The sequence below is a fragment of the Rhineura floridana genome, chromosome 1 (assembly GCF_030035675.1).
Source record: "Rhineura floridana isolate rRhiFlo1 chromosome 1, rRhiFlo1.hap2, whole genome shotgun sequence".
Taxonomy (NCBI): Eukaryota; Metazoa; Chordata; class Lepidosauria; order Squamata; family Rhineuridae; genus Rhineura; species Rhineura floridana.
The window spans coordinates 318,404,605-318,423,951 of NC_084480.1; the positions used below are offsets into that span (position 1 = coordinate 318,404,605).

The 19,347-nt window shown below is 44.2% G+C and overlaps 1 protein-coding gene and 1 non-coding gene across 2 annotated transcripts in view; one reads left to right on the top strand and one right to left on the bottom strand.

The window, feature by feature from the left end:
• Positions 1-18,528, bottom strand: part of LOC133376284 (ly6/PLAUR domain-containing protein 2-like) — a 33,429-nt gene extending 14,901 nt beyond the window's left edge. The window contains exons 1-2 of the mRNA XM_061608112.1: positions 18,474-18,528; positions 15,975-16,076 (exon numbers count right to left, since the gene is read on the bottom strand). Of these exons, the coding sequence (XP_061464096.1) occupies positions 15,975-16,076; positions 18,474-18,525 (154 nt within the window). The 5' untranslated portion in view covers positions 18,526-18,528. The remainder of the gene's footprint in view (positions 1-15,974; positions 16,077-18,473) is intronic.
• On the top strand, positions 9,896-10,014 carry LOC133375939 (5S ribosomal RNA). Its single transcript, XR_009760350.1, has one exon. It is a non-coding gene; the product is annotated as a 5S ribosomal RNA (ribosomal RNA).
• Positions 18,529-19,347: the final 819 nt, after the last annotated feature.

The following is a 19,347-nucleotide window of genomic DNA, read 5'->3' on the forward strand; positions in this document are numbered from 1 at the left end:
TCTCTCTCTCTCCTTCACTGGACCATAGCAGTCTTCATGTGCAAAATGTGGCTGCTCCCAGGTCTGCCAGGACAACAATGCAAATACTGTCTAATCCCAAAGGCCTCTCTGGGTTCCTGCTCTGCCTTGCAGCCTTGCTTTCTTTACCCCTCTGTGATCCACAGCAACATTTTTTTAAAGCTTTGAGAATCCAGTGGAAGTGGCCTTATTGATTACTTCGGTGTGTTGAATTGGTGGTCTGTCATCTGAGCTGAGCTGGTTGTAGCTCAGGGGCAGAGCATAAAGTACAATGCAGACAACACTGAGTTAGATAGGATAACAATCTAACTTAATATAAGGCACCTGCCTGTGTTTCTAAAATGCTTACTAGTTTGGAGGAGTTTTGTTAATGTTCCCAGCAGTGCAAAAACAAAACAGAAACCACCCATTTTTCCATGTTGGTGTTGGGTATTTTTGTAAAAACAAAAAAAAGTGAACTCGTTTGTTTAAATTGCCCTCACTTCTCATCACTTTCACTTGCCATCATTTGCTTATAGCAGTCACTATGTGGCCAAAATCTGACTGCATATGTCAACCCACATGCTTTATTTTTTGCGGCCCATGATGATATAATGAGAAAGGCAGCATCATGATGTCATGCAGTTCACTAGTAGCTTTCTGATTGGGTGGGATCACCCATGTGACTAATTCAGGAAAAAGGAGGCAGCAGCAGTTAGGGAAAACTATGGTGTTGCCACAATAAAAATGCTGAGTAGTTGTGCAATTGGTTGTTCCCCTGGGAAGTTTTATTCCTGCCCAAATGGCTGGTTTCAAGCTAAAAATCAAAACTCCCAAAAATATTCAGTATAGTCTTTGTTATGACTTACCTCAGCATGAAGAACCTCCCAAAGTGTTCTGAACCAAGGTGGACTGAGAATCCTGTTTTGAAGGGCAATAACACAGTACATACTTTGCATGCTGAAGCCTCAATCCTCAGCACCTCTGGCTGAAGGATCTCCGGTAACAGGGCTTGGAAAGACCTTTGCTTAGACCCTGGGGAGCTGCTACCAGCCAGAGTCACATCATCTCAGGTTGTGTAGACATTCTTGCTTACTCTGCACTCGGTGAGTTCACACCACTGGTTTGGGAAGCAGTATACAGGTGGCATTAGCCACAATCCACACCTATCCTGTATCTCTCCTGTCATTTTTGATGAAATGTTGCATTGTGACAGACTTTTCCCCAAACCAGCTTGGATCCGAATTGAGAAAAGAACGGCCATGTTGCGTTTTAAGCCACTAATGTGTACACAGCCTCACTCCGGATGGAACACGTTCAAACTGGTTTCATATGAACACATTTGAGGCGTAGTGTCATATTAAAAGGGTAAACTAGCAGTGCCCAACTGTTTTTTCATGCTTGCCAAAATTGTGGCGAATGTGTTAACATTTTCTCCACATGACCCAAAAACCCTCCTGTTTTTGAGGGAATCATAGAATCATAGAGTTGGAAGGGGCCTATAAGCCCATCATGTCCAACCCCCTGCTCAAAGCAGGAATCCGAATTAAAGCATACAGGTAGAAAAATAGACAATAATGTTTTGAATTATTTATTGATAGATAGAACTAGTGCAAAATCTGACATATCTTTTCATTAAGTAGCGCACAGAAATCGGGCATAAAATGAGTTAGACTACAGTCCAATATCTGCAACCTACATTTTTGATTTCACCATTTTTACGACAGAAAACAATGATTTGCAGAGCCATGTTGAACCAAAAACTGAAAACAGTTTTGGAATCATTGTATTTCGAACCACAGCCTCATCTTGATATAAAATACGAGTCCATAGCATAACAATAGAGTCATCTTTCAAATGTTGAGTGCTGTGAAGTAAAATCACATCCGTCTTGAAAAGGAGCATCTCCAAAGAAAGAAGTCTCATAAGGTCTTCAGATAGTTGGGAGCCATAAATGTCAAAGCACATGTTGCAGTTAGATGACCCAAGGACAAAGCTGTGATCATTAAGGGCAGGTGGTGGGCACTATTTTGAACTGGTATATGTACTGTATAAAAGAATTGTAATTAAAACTTATTTTTAAAAAATAGGTGGTAAAAGTAAAGCGCCAATTTGCCAAAGATCAATAGTCGTTTTGACCACCAAGGGGTTAAACACTTTTGTGAGCATCACAAGGGCGAAAATCAACAAATATCTACTGCTCTGATTGAGACAGCCTAAATCTCCCATTCCTTTACTGAAAATTTCCAAAGATTTGGTATTTCTTGTTTTGCAGCCATCCCAGGCAGCTTTCTCCTGCACTGCCGTTATGCTCTCAGAACATTTGGCCTAGAGCTGTAATCCTTTGCACACTTACTTGGGAATAGGATTGCACAGTAAATCTGCTTTGCTGGAGCTTGGGCCATATATACCTTCCTGGCCTTTGTCAATGGATCAGCCAAACCATTTTTAAAGAGGCGATTGGAAAAGATCAGAGGAAGCTGTGCAGAGCAGACAAATGGCTCCCCAGAGTTTCAAGCTAATTGATCATTTATCACATATTTGGGGCTCTGCTTCTTTTTCTGTTCCTTCAGGCTGTGCTTTTTGGCTGTTTTTATCATTGCTTTTATTGAAACTGTTGCTTATCTTTTTCCGCTGCCTTGAGTAACAACGGAGAATTAGTTAATTCTGGAAGGGATGGGGACTTTGCAGGTCTCCATCAGCTCCCATCAGCTCCAGCCAGCATGGCCACAGGTTGGGGGATGATGGTAGTCATAGCCTAAGGACATCTGGTGCGCCACTGGTTCCCCTGCCCTGCCCTAGGCAGAAAAGGAGATGATGCATCATCAAGTGTTATAGAGGGGCTACTTTGGCTGAGCAGATCTGGGTTCAAATCCTTGTTACTGGTGGCTACAAAACTCAGTTGCTCAGTGACACTGAGCCAGTCAGTATCTTTCAGCCCTAATCAACCTCATGTGGCTACTGAGAGGTTAAAAGAATGCTGCTGCCTTGAGGAAAGGTGGGGTTGGATTAGGGATGTGTGAATCTGTCAGTTTTGGTTTCTAATCTTAAATTCAGTTCTCCATGTTTCCAATCAGTTTGCAATTTTTTTAAAAAGTCATCATGAAAACTCATCAGCATTGTAGTGCAAATTTCTCTTAATAAAAATACTTTTGTATAACAACAACAACAACAAAACATTTATTTATAACACCCCTTCCACCAAAGGGCAGCACACCAAACATATACAATTAAAGTAACAACAATGCATAAATTAGCACAACTCCTAATATCGGTTGTCATCGTAAAAGGCATCTAATGCCATCACGAAAACCAGATCACGTATTCTTCTGCAAACCCCCACATCAAGCTCTCTCAACCACAATCAATTAGCCCATTCAGCAAATAAAAAAGGAAAGTTTTCAAACCCTTCCGAAAATGGGTAAAATCCTCCTCCGGCCAAAGCGCCACAGCAAGGCCACTCCACAGACACAGAACAAAATCCTGAAAGGTTCGCAACCTTAACAGGGCGGTTCGCTGGCCCTGGCCCACAGATCTTGTATGCTTGGTTGGAACATACCACGCCAGCCGGGATGCCAGATAACAGGGAAGATTGGAACGCATGCAGTTTTGACTAGCATACACTTATTTGCAAGCAAGTTCATGTAATATAATGCTTTTATGTATACTGTTTTGCTAATATTTATTTTTATGCACATTTTCCCATAATATATGCCTTTTTGCAAACATTGCTTAGTTGGAGAACCTTTCTGGAAATTCAGGCAAGTGCACATTTTGAAGGATGGCTGTGTTGCAGTTCTGGCATTGTTATGGAAAGTGCAAATGTGATAGTTTCAACTTTTAATGCAAATTGAATTGAATTTCTCTCTCATCTCTCCTGTGAACAGACCTTTCCACAAAGGGTGGAAGGCAAATTCACCAACAGAGAACTCTAGAAGGCCCGCAGAAATCGCTGTCATCTTCTTTTAGCACAGGTATGAACTGACATGTGCAGTTGGGTATTTTTTTTCATATCAAATTGCCTAGAACAATACAAGCTGGGCAGTTTCATGCAAGCTAACTGAAACTGGCTGAACTGTGAACTCTTCTAACCCCCCCCCTTCGGCCTGTGTGTGGTGCTGAACACTTGTGCGTTTTCTGCCCCTTTGATTGGCAGGAACTTTGCTCCTCTCTTGTGATTAAAAATAAAAAGCCAGGTGGGGCAGGGTTGGGTAAACACTTGAAGCTTCTAGCAATGGTCTTGGCCTGAACAGCACCTCCACCTGCTCCCAGATATTTTTTGTTTAAAGTATATGCACTGCCCATCAGCTGCATGCGAAGTCATCTGCAGGTCAGACCTGTCCTTAATACACTAAGAAACTGCAATGATTGTCAAGAACTCTACCTTAAAGGTATTATATAAAATATGTGTCAGTTACTTTGAGGCTTACACCAGGAGCTTCGGAGGTAGGGTTGAACCCAAGCAGGGGGCAAATGTTATGAACATTTTCATCGGCATGTGCTGGTGCTCCTTCACTTTCAAGATAAAGGTGTGAAAGTGCAGACTTGTTCAGGACGCACTGCTCTGAACAGGCTTCAACGGACCTCAGTTATGTCATCAGTATATTGTGATTCCTGATTGTCTACGAAATATTGGCATCACTTGGCTTCATTTGCCTGCAGTGACATCATCAGCGCATAGTGATATCTGATGGGCTAGTCACAATGTCATCACAATCACTATGGGATTCCTGATAGGCTGGGATTACTCTGGGGAGGATACAGATGCCTCATCTGGAAAAAAAAAACTATGTTGCTGAAGCAGCAGGAGATGGGAGAAATAAACGACAGAGGAGGAAGAGCTACCGCATTCAGGTCTCAGAATTCTCTTCAGGTGGTGAATAGAGGTGCATGGCACCAGCCTATGTGATTGGCTGGCAATATGGAGCTTCTGGATTGGCCTGGGCTTGTTGTAAAAATACTAGGAACCTGTTTTTCTGCCTTTGCCTATTCAACAGAGTGGGGCATTCTGTTTGCTGCCATACAAGATCCCAGCTCAGGCTATTGACTTCAGAAACCCTGAACAGGAGGAGAGTTAATCTGCCAGGCCTGAGTCTGGGTGCAACACCCATGGCCCACCCTGGCGCTGACAATATTGGTTGTAACTTGGGTAGGTTAGCCTGGATGATCTCACAGGATCTCTCCGAACTCTGGGATTCTTGACTGTAAAGGTTTACTTGAGTAGAGCCATCCATTTCGGTTGCCCTCTGGTTATGCCTCTTAAGACCCAACAAAAGATAGTTGGTAGTAAAGCCTGCCTGGTGCAGCCTCTTAACATTTTGGGGGGAGAAAAGTCAAGAGCTTCTTTTCCCAGGCATTTGGTGGATTGGGACCAGTTATCACAGCCCATATACCACTGATGTTTATACTGTTGCTGTGATCCTTGAGGTTCTTGCACCAGGGTGACAGAACACTTTAACCCACTTTAATCATGCAAACCTATATTTCCAGTATATGCTTAAACCAATCCTGACACTCTGGAAGCCATCAGTTTCTGTTGAAGTGGGATTATTAGAGTGGGTTTATGCTGTGCAACCTTCACCTACCAGTATATGAATGTAAAGGAACCATATACCACAAAATGCCGACCAGCCTCTGGTACTCTCATTCTAAGGCAACCAAATCCCTGGCTAAACATTTCCACGTCTGGAATTCTCACAATTCAGAGGGTGGGGTGCAAGCCCATAACAATATGGACCCCTGCAAAAAACTTGTTCTCCCAGGAATGCTTTTTTGTTCAATTTAACTCAATTTATTTTTTCAAGCATCCCTCTTGCTAAAGCTGTCACGGTCAGGAATATTTAACTCTGAGATCCCTGATAAGAGTCTTGTTAACAGTGGCACAAATGATGTGGGCAGGTGCTGGTGCAGAATCGCACAACTTCCATTTATATGGGAAAGGATATGGAAGTGTTTGAAGTGAGCAGGAACACACAAATTGACTGACTGAGTTTATAGGAGAAATGGCAGTTCCCAGAATGTTACCTTGGCCGAGATGGACATGTTCTGTTAGTCATTGCAAAGTAAATTATAGCGGTATAAAGCTCAACAGGAATTTATTTTCGGAAACAATGGTCTATTTTGCTGGGGAATTTCCAACTAAATTGTCCTGTCAGTGCAAGGATTGCCACTAGTGCAAGGGGACTTCCCCCTCCTCCCCCAGCATGCACCCCACACCCTCCTCAAATCTTCTCCAGAGTGTTAGGGAGCCCCTCAGTGGAAACTGGCGGCTCCATTGTCAGCAGGGCAGTGAATCATCTCTGGATTTTTGCCTGTGCTTTCAAGGAGCTGTCCAAGGTGCTTACGTTCAGACTAAAACCTGGAGGGGATTCACTGCCCCACTGACATCAGAGCCACCAGCCTCCACTGGAACCCCTAGAACAGTTTTAAGGGGAGCAGGGGGAGGAGGAGGAGAAAAGTCCCATTGCACTAGTGGTAATCCTTGCACCGATGGGACCCTAACTTAGCTCTGCATTGGATGTAACCCTTTGGCATTTTGTATAATAAGTAATAATAATTTTATTGACAATAAATATTGACACATAACTATATTGTGGAGGAGAAAGAGTGTTATACAGAACAGTGAATACACCCCCATCCTCAGGGAGCTGAAAAGGGTTTCTCTTACAGTCCTAAACCCTCCCCCTAAACCCACCAATGCCACTCCTTGCTGAGCCAGAGAATGTGAAAGTATTGAATTGCAAGGAGAGATTATAAGAGCTTAAATCGTATAAGTCTAAATCGAGAGCAGGCAAGAGGGAGGGCCAACCAGGATGGCTGGTGTGAAAACACAGGCCACGAACGAAGGGGAAGCTGAGTAGAAGCCAGCGAGCCATTTCAGCTCACCGTCAGGGGAAATCTCTGGACACCTTTTTCTACAAAAATGAATATTTTCGAAGGGACAGATGGAATGCAAGCCCCTATGAGGGAAGGTTACAACATTTGAGGCTTTTGACTTAGAAAACAAAGATGAGTAACAGGGGGCCACGATCAAGATGTATAAAATGATGCATGGTGCAGAGGAAATGGCAAGGGATAAACTTTTCTCCCTCTCTTGTAAGACCAGAGCCCAACGGGGTCTTCCGATGAAGGCAAATGTTGGAAAATTCAGGGCAGACAAAGGGGAGGTGCTTCTTCATACAGTGTATATTTAAACTGTGGAGTTCACTCTCACAAGATGTGATGATGGCCACCAACTTGGATAGTTTTTTGGGGGGAGGGGTTAGACAAATCCATGGAGGGCAAGGCTATCAATGACTACTAGCCGTGATGTCTCTATATGCTACCTGCAGGATCAAAGGCACATGTCTCTGAATTCATTCATTGGCGATCACTCGTGGCCGAGTAAGATTGTCTTCCAAGATAATTTGCTTGGAAGACGCCTGTGCGTGAATTTGTTTTATGTGGGGAGACTGGTGCACGACGATCAACACACAATCTTGACAGAAAAAGGCTTTGATCCAATAGCATGGGTACCATGACGATTGGAAGCCTTTTATCTGCTGCAGCCTTCATCCGCCTTCACAGCCGTTGAAACATACACATTGTTATCCTCCGCCTGTTCTGCCGTTGAGGACTTTCTTGGATCGTTCTTTGTCTGGTTCCTCTCCCTTGACCTTACCGCCGTGGGTGACCCTGCTGGGAATACATGACTCCCGACGGCATCGCTCACAGGGTTCATTGGAACATGCAAGCCCACTCACCACTACAAGGTGACGATCCAGCAAGGGGATGTCTCTGAATACCAGTTGCTGGGTGGGAGGACAAGAGGGCTATTGCTCTGATCGCCCTGCTTGTGGGCTTCCTAGCGGCCTTCTGATTGGCTACTGTTGGAAACAGGATGCAAGATGGTAGGCCTTTGATCATAACCAGTAGGGCTCTTCTCGGGCTAGCACACAGAGGAGCGCAAAGACAGCCATCTGCTGGAGATGCTAGGCTTTGCGGTGCGCTGAGCAGTGAGTTGCTGTGGAAAGCCCCCTTCAACTCCATGATTCTTTCAGTGGCAGCTGCAGCAGTGGAAAACACTGGACTAGACTTTGCCTCTCTCCCCACAAACACTATGCACACATCTCCCTAATCATTGATTTATTAATTTATTACATACCGCCCCATAGCCGAAGCTCTCTGGACGGTTTACAATGTTCTGTAATCATTCTGTTGTGGGGTGGTATTTTTTTTTTTTGCTAGATTGTTTATTTTTTGCACACACAAACACATGTACACCTTTTGTTTGCAAATGCCGAGATGTTTCATCCCTGTCCTCTCAGGCAAAGTGTAATTCCAGCCTGACATGTAGTCCCTACAGACAGTTGTGGTCCTTGCCTAGCGCAAGAATTGTGCCACAGTAACTGCATCTGTGCACATCATTCTTCACACCTCAGCAACTGTGCATGTCTCTGGGATTGCAATGCCTCACACAAGCACTTATGATATCCCTCCGAGGCCACACTCACACCATACGTTTATTCCACTGTTATTCCACTTTAAACAGTCATGGCTTCCTCCAGTGAATCCCAGGCAGAGTAGTTTGTGAAGGGTGCTGAGGAGACAAGGTTAGGTTGATAGTTTGCCGCCCTGGGCTCCTGCTGGGAGGAAGGGCAGGATATATATAAATACATACATACATACGAGACCCCTATTCTCCTCCCAGAGCTACAGTTCTCAGAGTGGTTTAACAATCAATCCCTCTTCCTTCTGGGAACTGTAGTTCTATTTATTTATTTATTTATTTATATCCCGCCCATCCTCCCAGCAGGAGCCCAGGGCGGCAAACAAAGCGCTAAAAACACTTTGAAACATCAGAGCTTGGAAAAGTTACTTTTTTAAACTACAACTCCCATCAGTCCCAGCCAGCATGGCCACTGGATTGGGCTGATGGGAGTTGTAGTTCAAAAAAAGTAACTTTTCCAAGCTCTGGCTTCTTGTTGTAACTTTGAAGGCCCTAAAAGATCTGGCTCCCCTTTATCTCTCAGCCCTTATTTCTTATTGTAGCCTTGCTTAGGAGCTTCGTTCATCAAATTCGATGCTTCTTCCCCATCCCAGGGATTTTTATTCCCTAGCTCAGCTTCGTCCATTTTCCCTTGCTGCTCTGCACTCCTGAAACTGTCTCCCAGACAGAGCTTGGAAATGTTACTTTTTTGAACTACAACTCCCATCAGCCCCAGTCAGCATGGCCACTGGATTGGGCTGATGGGAGTTGTAGTTCAAAAAAAGCAACTTTTCCAAGCTCTGATAAAAACAGATCTTAAAATACATTAAAACAAAACAGCGTTAAAAACATTTAAAAAAAAAAAAACAACTTTAAAAGAGGGTTAAAAACATTGTTCTGTGAGGGGAATAGGGGTCTTCTGACAACTCTCAGCACCCTTCATGAACTACACTTCCTAGGATTCTTTGGGGGAAGCCATGACTGTTTAAAGTGGAATAACAGTGGAATAAATGTTTGGTGTGAATGATGTGGCCTTAGTATGAACACCCAGTCTTGCTTTGTTCAGCATGGCGCAACAGACACATTGCCGCTTGGGCTTCAAATTCCCACATAACCATGAAACTCACTGGCTGGCTGAGAGCTCCTTACAGCTGGGGAGCCTGCACCCTTCCCAATGATGCTGGACTCCAAATCCCATTGCCCCCAGCCAACATGGTCAATGATCAGGGATGATAGACTTTATAGCCCACATCTGGAGGGCCAAAGGTCCCTCCACCCCCACCTTAAAGGTTGGGTTGTAAATGTGATGCATAAAATATTCCCGGGAAAAGGAGTGTGTCTAATCTGTAGGCTCTTCTTCCCTGTTCAAATTTTTGCCTATTGATACTTGTGTGGTGGCAGAGTTATGATATTTTGTTGTGTATATTGATGGTCTACGGCCATACTACCCTGAACGCGCCCGATCTCATCTGATCTCGGAAGCTAAGCAGGGTCAGGCCTGGTTAGTACTTGGAAGGGAGACCGCCTGGGAATACCGGGCACCGTAGGCTTAGAGGAAGGCAATGGTAAACCACCTCTGAATACCTCTTACCATGAAAACCCTATGTATATATCCAAAAAAGATTCATAGGGTTGCCATAAGTCGTAATCAACTTGAAGGCATATAACAACAAATATTGATGGTGCTGTGAAGATATAACAAATGGAGAGGGCTAATGCGCCCCCGTCCTGTATGTGGGCTTCCCAGAGATTGGTCACTATGGGGACTAGGATTCTCAACCAAATGAGCCTTTCTTCTGATCTAGCAGGTCACTTCTTATCTTCTAGGGTAGCTTCAATGAACGATGAGAATCCCAGAATCCATAATTCCTGTCATTCCAGCCTATCAGTGTGTTAATGCGGTCTATCCCTGTGACCCATACCACTACCTCTCAGGATCCATGCTGTGTTTTATTTATAACTTTCTTCATTTCAGCAGACCCAAAGCATGTCAACTGACATTTCCTATGGGCTTTCCTTTACACCCCATTGTTTCCATTGGACACCCTTGTCATTCATTTTAGTATGTCCCAGAAATTTTGTGGTGCAGTAGCAGGCAGTGCTAGGGTTGGCCATGGGAGATGTGACCTTAAATCCAGGAAGGGTGATAGCTCAGTGGTGGAGCATATGGTTTGCCAGCATTTCAGTGACACATTTTTGCAAGCAATTTTCCCTAATATATTGCATTTTATGCTATTTTCACAAAAATAAGCATTGCTATGAACACTTTCCCCTAATACATGCATTACTGTACACATTGTTTGGATGGAGACATGCACTGCAAAATTCAGAAAAGTTTGAGTTTTGAAGGATAATTGTATTTTGGTTTGCATATTGGTTTGAGCAGTGCAAATCAGTTTCTCCTTAAATTGAAAACAAGCTTGAATTTCTACCCCATCCCTAACGTAAGGGAACCTGCCCTGCATTCTTGCTCATTCTTGCAGTTGATAGCCTTGGGAAGGCGACTTCCCTTAAGCTAACCTTCCTGGCAGGGGGAATCAAAAAACACAAGGCATTTTTTTGAATACTGAGTGGGGAGAAAACAACTACAAATATTGTGTCCCAGTTTTCATTTTTTCTGGAGGGCGCAGCGGTTGTGAATCTATAATGGCAAGCATAGGCCAGCCTAAAGATTTACAATATACACCACAAAATTATCCTTAGATCAGTCTGGGTTAATACATCATTCAGAGCCTTGAACAGAGCCCAGATCCTAAGCCAGATAGCAATCAAGTGGTGATAAGCCATCAGAAGTGCCACAGACTTGTATGGCCACAGGCTGGCTCAAGCCACCAAACTATCCAGTTGGGCTGCACCATTCTGCGGTTGGTGGTGTTGGATATCCATCCCTGAAACAGGTGACTTCCGAAGGCAATCCAGAAATGAAAAAAAGATCAGGAGTCCTTTTAGCAGTGGGATTACTCTGGTTGCCATAGCTAAAACTGGCTCGGCAACATGGCAAAGGGGAAATCAGAGGACCTGGTATCTAAGCAAGCAAGGATTTCACAGTGGCTCCATTCTGCCTTCCGGGTCTCAGGTCCGTATCAAATCAAAGCTCCGATGAAGACAATTGTTGCCAGCACAGACAGGCATGCTCTGACATTTCCCGAGCTGTTGCACCTGTTCTCCTGACAGCAGGTAAAAGTATATAGCACTGGCCAAGCTGCTTTGGCGATCATACAACTATTCGAACAGCCTTGCTGAACTGAATAGCCAGTTTCTGAGGTAGTCACTAAAAGGGAAAAGAGAGAGGGTAGGAAAGGAATATGGTTAAAAAGTTGGTGTTTTATGGGTTAGTCAGGAGCTGCCTAACACTGAGTCAGACCGTCGGTCCACCTAGCTCAGTACTGTCTACTCTGACTGGCAGTAGTTCAAGCTGGAGCTGAGCCTGGAACCTTCTGCATGCAAAAGCAGGTGTGCTACAGCCCGTTTCAAGTCACAGTGTTCAAGCAAAGACTGGGACTAAAATATCTCTCCACCCCAGTTGGACAACAGCATCACATGATTCAAGAATTGCTGTGACTCTTCAGGGAGGGAAATATCTTGTTGTTATAGTGGACAAGTCATTGGGGTGGGAGAAATCACACAGTATGCCACAACCCCCACCCCCCAAAAAAACCATATTCCATGTTAAGAATTAATTATAAAAGAAAATGGCTGATGTCCTAACGGCTTTGTTTATGTTCACATGCTGCAGCCACATTCACAATGCTAGTATGCGCAATTGTACTCACTGCATTTCAGGCATGATCAGGCCTGGCGTCACCACTCGGATTCCTCAGGCAGTGCCAGGGTGCCACCGCCTTGGAAGGGCCCACCAATGAGGCCTGCCCTGAGGCCCCTTTACACGGTTATTCTTCCATGCTCAGCACTGGGCGGCCAGCCAGCAACCATTTCAATTTCCCACAATGCCTTGGAATGACACTGCATCAGGGAGATTTGCTGGAATGCGCACTGCTCGACTCTGCAGTAGTGTTCCACCAGCATTGCCCGGTGAGTATGTCGGGGGACCCCACTGTCTTGGCGGGAAGGGGGGGCACCAAAAGGGGCACTGTGCCTGGCCCCCCCTCAAGCCTGAAGCTGGTCATGGACCAGTCTGTGCCAGAAATAACCCGGAAGTGAAAATGATGAGAGAGGGGCAGTTTGTTGGTGTGGTGCCAGGGCTGCCCTTGATTGATTGATTGATTGATTTCCATCCTGCTCTTCCTCCCAAATGATATAAAGTGGATAAAAATGAAATCTTATTCTGTGGGAAAGGTAAACAGTAGCCAAAACAATGAAAGGGTTGAGCACATTCTGTATAAAGAAAGGCTCAAGCATTTGTGGAAGGCACAAGTGGGGAATATAAGATTATGCTTATTTTGGAATTAATGTATAGAGAGGGGAAATCTTTTTTCTCCTCCCTCATAACCCTTTATCCTTTATATGCCCAGTAGGTCACTGAGTTCCCCTGGAGAGTTTCTCCTCTAAGTCCTCAAAATATCAGAAGCTCGCTCTACAGCAAATTGGAGCAGGACTTTTAGTGAGGCTGCCCCTGTTTGTGGAACAGCATCTCTCTCTCGAGATACGCCAGGTGCCCACAATCTGCACTTTGAGGAAACAGAACATTTTTGTTCAGAGAAGCTTTCCCAACAGGATGAATGGGTCTCTGCCATGGGGGTCTACGTGTGTGGGGGGGGGACCAGGCAAAAGAAAGGCTTTCATCATCTTTCCACAAAGCATAATTAACTTAACCACTGGGACCTGCAACAGAATGCTGCAGCATAGAGTGGTCTTGTTCAGGTGCCAGCCAGGCATGCCCTCTTCTATGATACTCCTTTACACACACACACACACACACACAGAGAGAGAGAGAGAGAGAGAGAGAAGAGAGAGAGAGAGAGAGAGAGAGAGAGAGAGAGAGAGACTCCACATTCTATATCCACTGAGCATCCTTGTTCTTCATTGGACTGTTGGGTTAATGTTGTTTTTCCTTTGTTTTGCCCTCTTAAGGTTTATTTGTTTTTTTCCTAAAGAATCCTTTCGCAGACCCTGAGCCTACTGCTCCTTCTTATTTGACCCCATGTTGGCTATTGTCCTGTGGGCACTCACCAACCACGTTTGCTATTAGAGGGAGTGGTAATTGCCACAACCACACTGGCTTAGGAGGACCAAACTGGGTGTGCCTCTAAATGCACCACTTGCTGCTGCATCTTTTCATTTTTTCCCCTAACAATTAATAGCCAGTGGGAGGGATGTTATTTTTCCCTGGAGCCGCACTGGGCAGGAAGGAGAGGGGGGTTGACTGTTTCGCCTTGCACTGCCCAGCCCTGAGAAAGTCCCAGTCAATCATCAACATCATCATCATTTATTGCCCACCCTTCACTCAAAGGTCCCATGAAAATTCCCTCCTAGGGCTAATGGCAGCTGCAGGTGGAGGAAGTGGGATTTTAATCAGGATTGTGGCAGGAGAAGAAAGGATTAAAAAATCCCTGCCATATACTCCAGTCCCAGTGAAAATTGCCTCCTTCCACTTCTGCTACTAATTGTAAAAATGAATGAATAAACGAATGAGCATAAAGCACCGCCAGTTTAGCATCACTTTTGTAGCATGTTTTTTGTAAACCGCTTAGAGGCCTTAACATTCAAGAGGTATATACATTTTGCTGAATAAAGAAAAATTACTTGCTTTGGCCCATGGATACCTACAGAAGGGAACGATACAAATTCATGGAAGGTACTCGAGTTTCCCCTGAGCCTGATGGTCAGTAGTGTAGTGGCAAATTCAGAAGTGCAGGGTCCCTTCATCCTAATAACAACCATGGTCCCTCCCCATTCTTTTTATTTATTTCTTTGCTGCGGGGTTGAGAATGAGATCCTTGATCATGCCTAGGAACCCATAAGCATGAAAGAGGAGAGTGTTAGCTACTGAGAAGAGTCCTGAACTCATTTCACTCTGATTGGCTCAAGTCAGCAGGAAAGGACAAGGAAGCATGTTAGAAGACTCTTCTCAGTGGCTAACACACTTCCCTTTCATGCTGATTGGCTTGTAGGATGCTGTAGACATGGGGACCCTGCTCCCAAAACCATAACAGGTCTAAGACCCCCTGAGACGCTGCACGACTACACCCCTGCTGTCTCCCTTCTGTTTTGGCGGCAATCTCTGTCAGCATTCATAAACCAAGTTCAGTATTAGAAGGGTAACAAAACAGAGCTTCCATGTACAGAGGCAGGGGACCTCTAGAAAGCTTCCCTATACTGAGCCCATCTAACACAGTATTTTCTACAGTGACAGGCGGCAGCACTCCAGGGTTTCAGGCATGGAATCATTCCCAGCTCTACCTGGAGATGTCAGGGTTGAACCTGGGCAGCCATGGCTGATGGCTCCATGTCAGTGGGGCAGGGTTTTAGTCTGAACTTTCAAGGAGCAGTCCGAGGTTCAGGGTGCAAGAAGACAGCTCCTTCAAAGTTTGGACTAAAACCTGGAGTGGATTCCACTGCCCCATTGGCATGGAGCCACCAGCCGCCACTGAACCTGGGACCTTCTACGTGCAAAGCAGATGTCCTGCCACTGAGCTATACCCCACTTTAAACAGCAGAGGCTGGGCTGGGGGCAAATGACAGTGGGATTCCAGGAGGCACTTTTCTGGCTACACTTTGAATCAGAATGCTGGACCACATGGATCTCTCTGGTCAGCTCCAGCTGATCTCCCCAGATCCCACGGCAAAGGATGCACAAGACCACTCTCGAATCATGTGCACAGGCCCGTAATGACGCTTTTGCCAGAAAAAGTCCTGGTGAGCTGTGTCTGGTGTTAGCAAAGCAAATTAGGCTTGAATTTACAAGCAGAGTTTCCTTTTAAAAAGTAAAACCTTTCCCTCCGGTTGAAATGTTCACACAGCGTAGAGGCCTTAGTATCCCTCTTAGGACTGTCAGATCCAAATACGCATTAAGGATCCGCACACGGGAGCAGGGGTGAGTGAGTCTCTAATTTTAGGTGGAGGAGCTCAATCCCGCTCTCTGAGAGGATTTATTTATTTACTTACTTATTTAACACTTACATACCCCTTGATTGTAGAAACCTCTAAGCAGTTTACAAAAAAACATTAAAATTATCAGTAAAATAGTAATTAAAATCATTTTTAAACAATTAAAACAGCAACTAACTTAAAAGATTAAAACCTATCAGCATCCATGTGTCCAAGTTTTAAGTACGTGCCAAAAGAAATACTGCAAAGGCACCCACCTGATGTCAATAGGCAGGGAGTTCCAAAGAGCAGAGGCTGCCACACTAAAAGAACAATTTCTTCCAAGTGCAGAATGCATATTACGTGGCGCCTTTAACAGGGCCAGTTCCACAGAGGACAGTGCTCGGGTGAGCACATATGGCGTAAGGTGGTCCCGCAACCAAACTGGTCCCAACATGTTAGGCTGTTTTAGAACTTGGGTGCTACACTCTGGCACTCTGCCATGGCGCATACTCACGCTTACCAGTGTAACTCGTGCAGAAGCGATCCATTTTGGAACAGTTCACAATAATTTGGCAACCGGTGTATTTTGTCTCATTGCAGGCATAGCACTCCAGGGAACAAACTGCAGAGAAGAAAAACCATTTAAACACACACATACACAGAGGCAATTTGTCATGCCATGATAAGTAGGGATCTGTGAGAAATTTGGTTAGGATTTTAAAGCAAAACAACCTAATTCACACTTTCCAAAACAATTTACAAGCTGAAATGCAGCCAACCTTCAAAATTTGCCTCTTTCTGAATTTAATGATGAAGTTCTCCAGCCAAATAATGTGTACAAAAATGTGTATATGTGGAAAAAGTGTGCATAAAAATGCAAATATTGGTAAAAACAACATAAACGCATTACACAAATATCTGGCTGAAGCATTCTGAACCAACTGAAGTTTCTGGATTGTCTTCAAGGGCAGCCCCATACAGAACACATTACAGTAATCTAAAGAAAGAGAGATATGGGGTGGCTTTTCATTCTAGCCCTACTCACAGTAGACCCATTGAAATTAATAGATATTATTAACTTAAGATCATTAATTTTAATGGGTCTACTCTGAGTAGGACTTAGTTGAATGAAACCCATTATGCTGCAACCTCATGTTGGTGTAATGTTAATTTATTATTGTGCTATAGCAATACTGTAGTCACAAAAGTTTTGCTGGGAATGAAGGGCGTATGGCCACCTGCCCCACCAGCCTCAGCCTGCCCTTAGCCAATTCCCACCTGCCTGCCTGATTACATACAAGTAATGGAGGGAATGGTCCTGCATGTCACCTTCCTCCTGTTTAGTCACACTTTTGTCCCTTGTAGAACTCGTAGAAATGAATGCTGATGAAAGTTAAAGAGGAAAGCACAAAAGCAGGACTACAGCTGAATGTCAAAAAGACTAAAGTAATGTGGAAGGAAAACTTTCCAGGCAAAATTGAGGTGCTTCATGGAACAGAGTCTATTGAGACAATACACAAAACCAATAGCACAATTGGCAGAGCAGGTCCAAAGAACCACACTCTGAAGAATCAAAGACAATGCAGCTCTTTTTATAATAAAATATTTGCATCATACATCTAAACTATCTATGTCCATGTCCAGCCCTCTTCCTATCAAGTGATATTTTGCATATATCTTGGCCTGATCGCATCTAGCTTCATGGGATGCATTTAGGCCTTGCCGTCACCATGCTGACATCAAAGAATCAAAAGGTCACATAGACAATCTAAAATCAATATTTCTACATACTTTCCATTACTTTATGCTACATGAGCAATAATAACTGCTGGTCAGGCTTAACACAAACTCCAAGCAGCTGTTAGTTTCATTATTAATCTTTCACACAGTTCCTTGAAATTTATTCATAGCATTGCATTTTAGCAGTACAAACAATCTTTGCCTTTACTCATCTTAAAAATCCACGAGTTAATACATTTCTTTTAAAGTCAGAAGCCCTAAAATCATACACCAAATTATACATCAGAAATCTCCTTCCTCAGTAATGACAACAGAAGATTTACATAACTTTAAAGTCGGCAATGAGGACATTGAACTTGTCAAGGATTATCAATACCTTGGCACCGTCATTAACCAACATGGAGACAATAGTCCAGAAATCAGAAGAAGGCTAGGACTGGGGAGGGCAGCTGTGAGAGAACTAGAAAAAGGTCCTCATATGCAAAGATGTATCACTGAACCCTAAAGTCAGGATCATTCAGACCATGGTATTCCCCATCTCTATGTATGGATGTGAAAGTTGGACAGTAAAAAAAGGGGATAAGAGAAAAATCAACTCATTTGAAATGTGGTGTTGGAGGAGAGCTTTGTGCATACCATGGACAGCGAAAAAGACAAATAATTGGGTGTTAGAACCAATTAAACCAGAAGCTAAAATGATGAAACTGAAGTTATCATACTTTGGACACATAATGAGAAGACATGATTCACTAGAAAAGACATTAATGCTGGGAAAAACAGAAGGGAGTAGAAAAAGAGGAAGGCCAAACAAGGGATGGATTGATTCCATAAAGGAAGCCACAGACCTGAACTTACAAGATCTGAACAGGGTGGTTCATGACAGATGCTGTTGGAGGTCCCTGATTCATAGGGTCGCCATAAGTTGTAATCAACTTGAAGGCACATAACAACAACAACAGAACTCAGCAGGGAAGAGGGTGGGGACAAAACTATAACTGGTTGGCTCTGCCTCTCATTGGTTCTGACTCCACCTCCAGTTGGGCTCCCTGTCTTCCGCTCCACCAATCCCAATGAGCATCAGCCACCACTGAATACAGCGTGATCCCTGAGATCACCAGGTTCTCTCCTTAGTGACTGCAAGACCAGAGGGCATTTGAGCAACCCAGCAGCATGGCTTGCTGCTGAGCCAACTGTGCCACTGCCTTCCAACGTGTGGACCTTCCCCATGCCCCCACGAAGGCTGCTCCAGGAGCAAAGTGCTACCATGTCAAAGACTCACCAGTCTCAGCCCAGAAAACAACAGTCAACAACAGGACTGGAAGAACCTTCATATTTTCAAGTCCCTCTCAGCCGTTGGGATGAAACAGCCTGTCTTGAGGAGTTCCTGGTTCCCTTTGGTGCACAAAACCATCACGTCAATAATTCAGCCAAAAAATGCACAATTCCATATAATGCCCCCACCATCACACACCCCCAGCACATGTGATTCATGCAACCAGATGGTTGCAACGTGAAGGAAGGTGGTGCCATTTCAGTACACAAACATAACCTGTGAACAGGGTGCTGGACTAGATGAGACTTTGGTCAAATCCAGTGGGGTTCTTCTTATGGTCTCATGGTCAGGCCAAAGGGCATCTAGTCTACCATCCTGTTCTCACAGTGGCCAACCAGATGCCAATCAGAAACCCAGAAACAGGACATGAGCACAGTAGCCGTCTGGTATTCCGAGGCAAACTTCCTCCAATACAGGAGGCTGTGCACAGCCAACGCAGTTAATAGTTAATGATAACGCTGTCCTCCTAATACCTTTTTTAACACCATTCAGGTTAATGGACCTCAATCGCTACATCTTATGGGAGCAAATTCCACAGTTTTAACTATGCATTCTTCCTTCTGTCTCTCTTGATTATACAGATTCAGCTTCTCTGCAATCTGCTTTTCTTCCTTTAGCACACCTTTGACTCCCTTGTCATCCAAAGGTTCAGCTGTCTCCTAGCTGGTTTCTCGTTTTTCTACTGTATTTAAATAATTTTTATTGTTGGTCTTAATGTTTTTGCAACGTGCTTCTTTTCATCTGTAATTACTGGATCAGAATTAGCATGAAAGAAGTTCAGAAGGCTTTAAGTCAAGGGTGGGGAGCCTCTGTTTGGCCC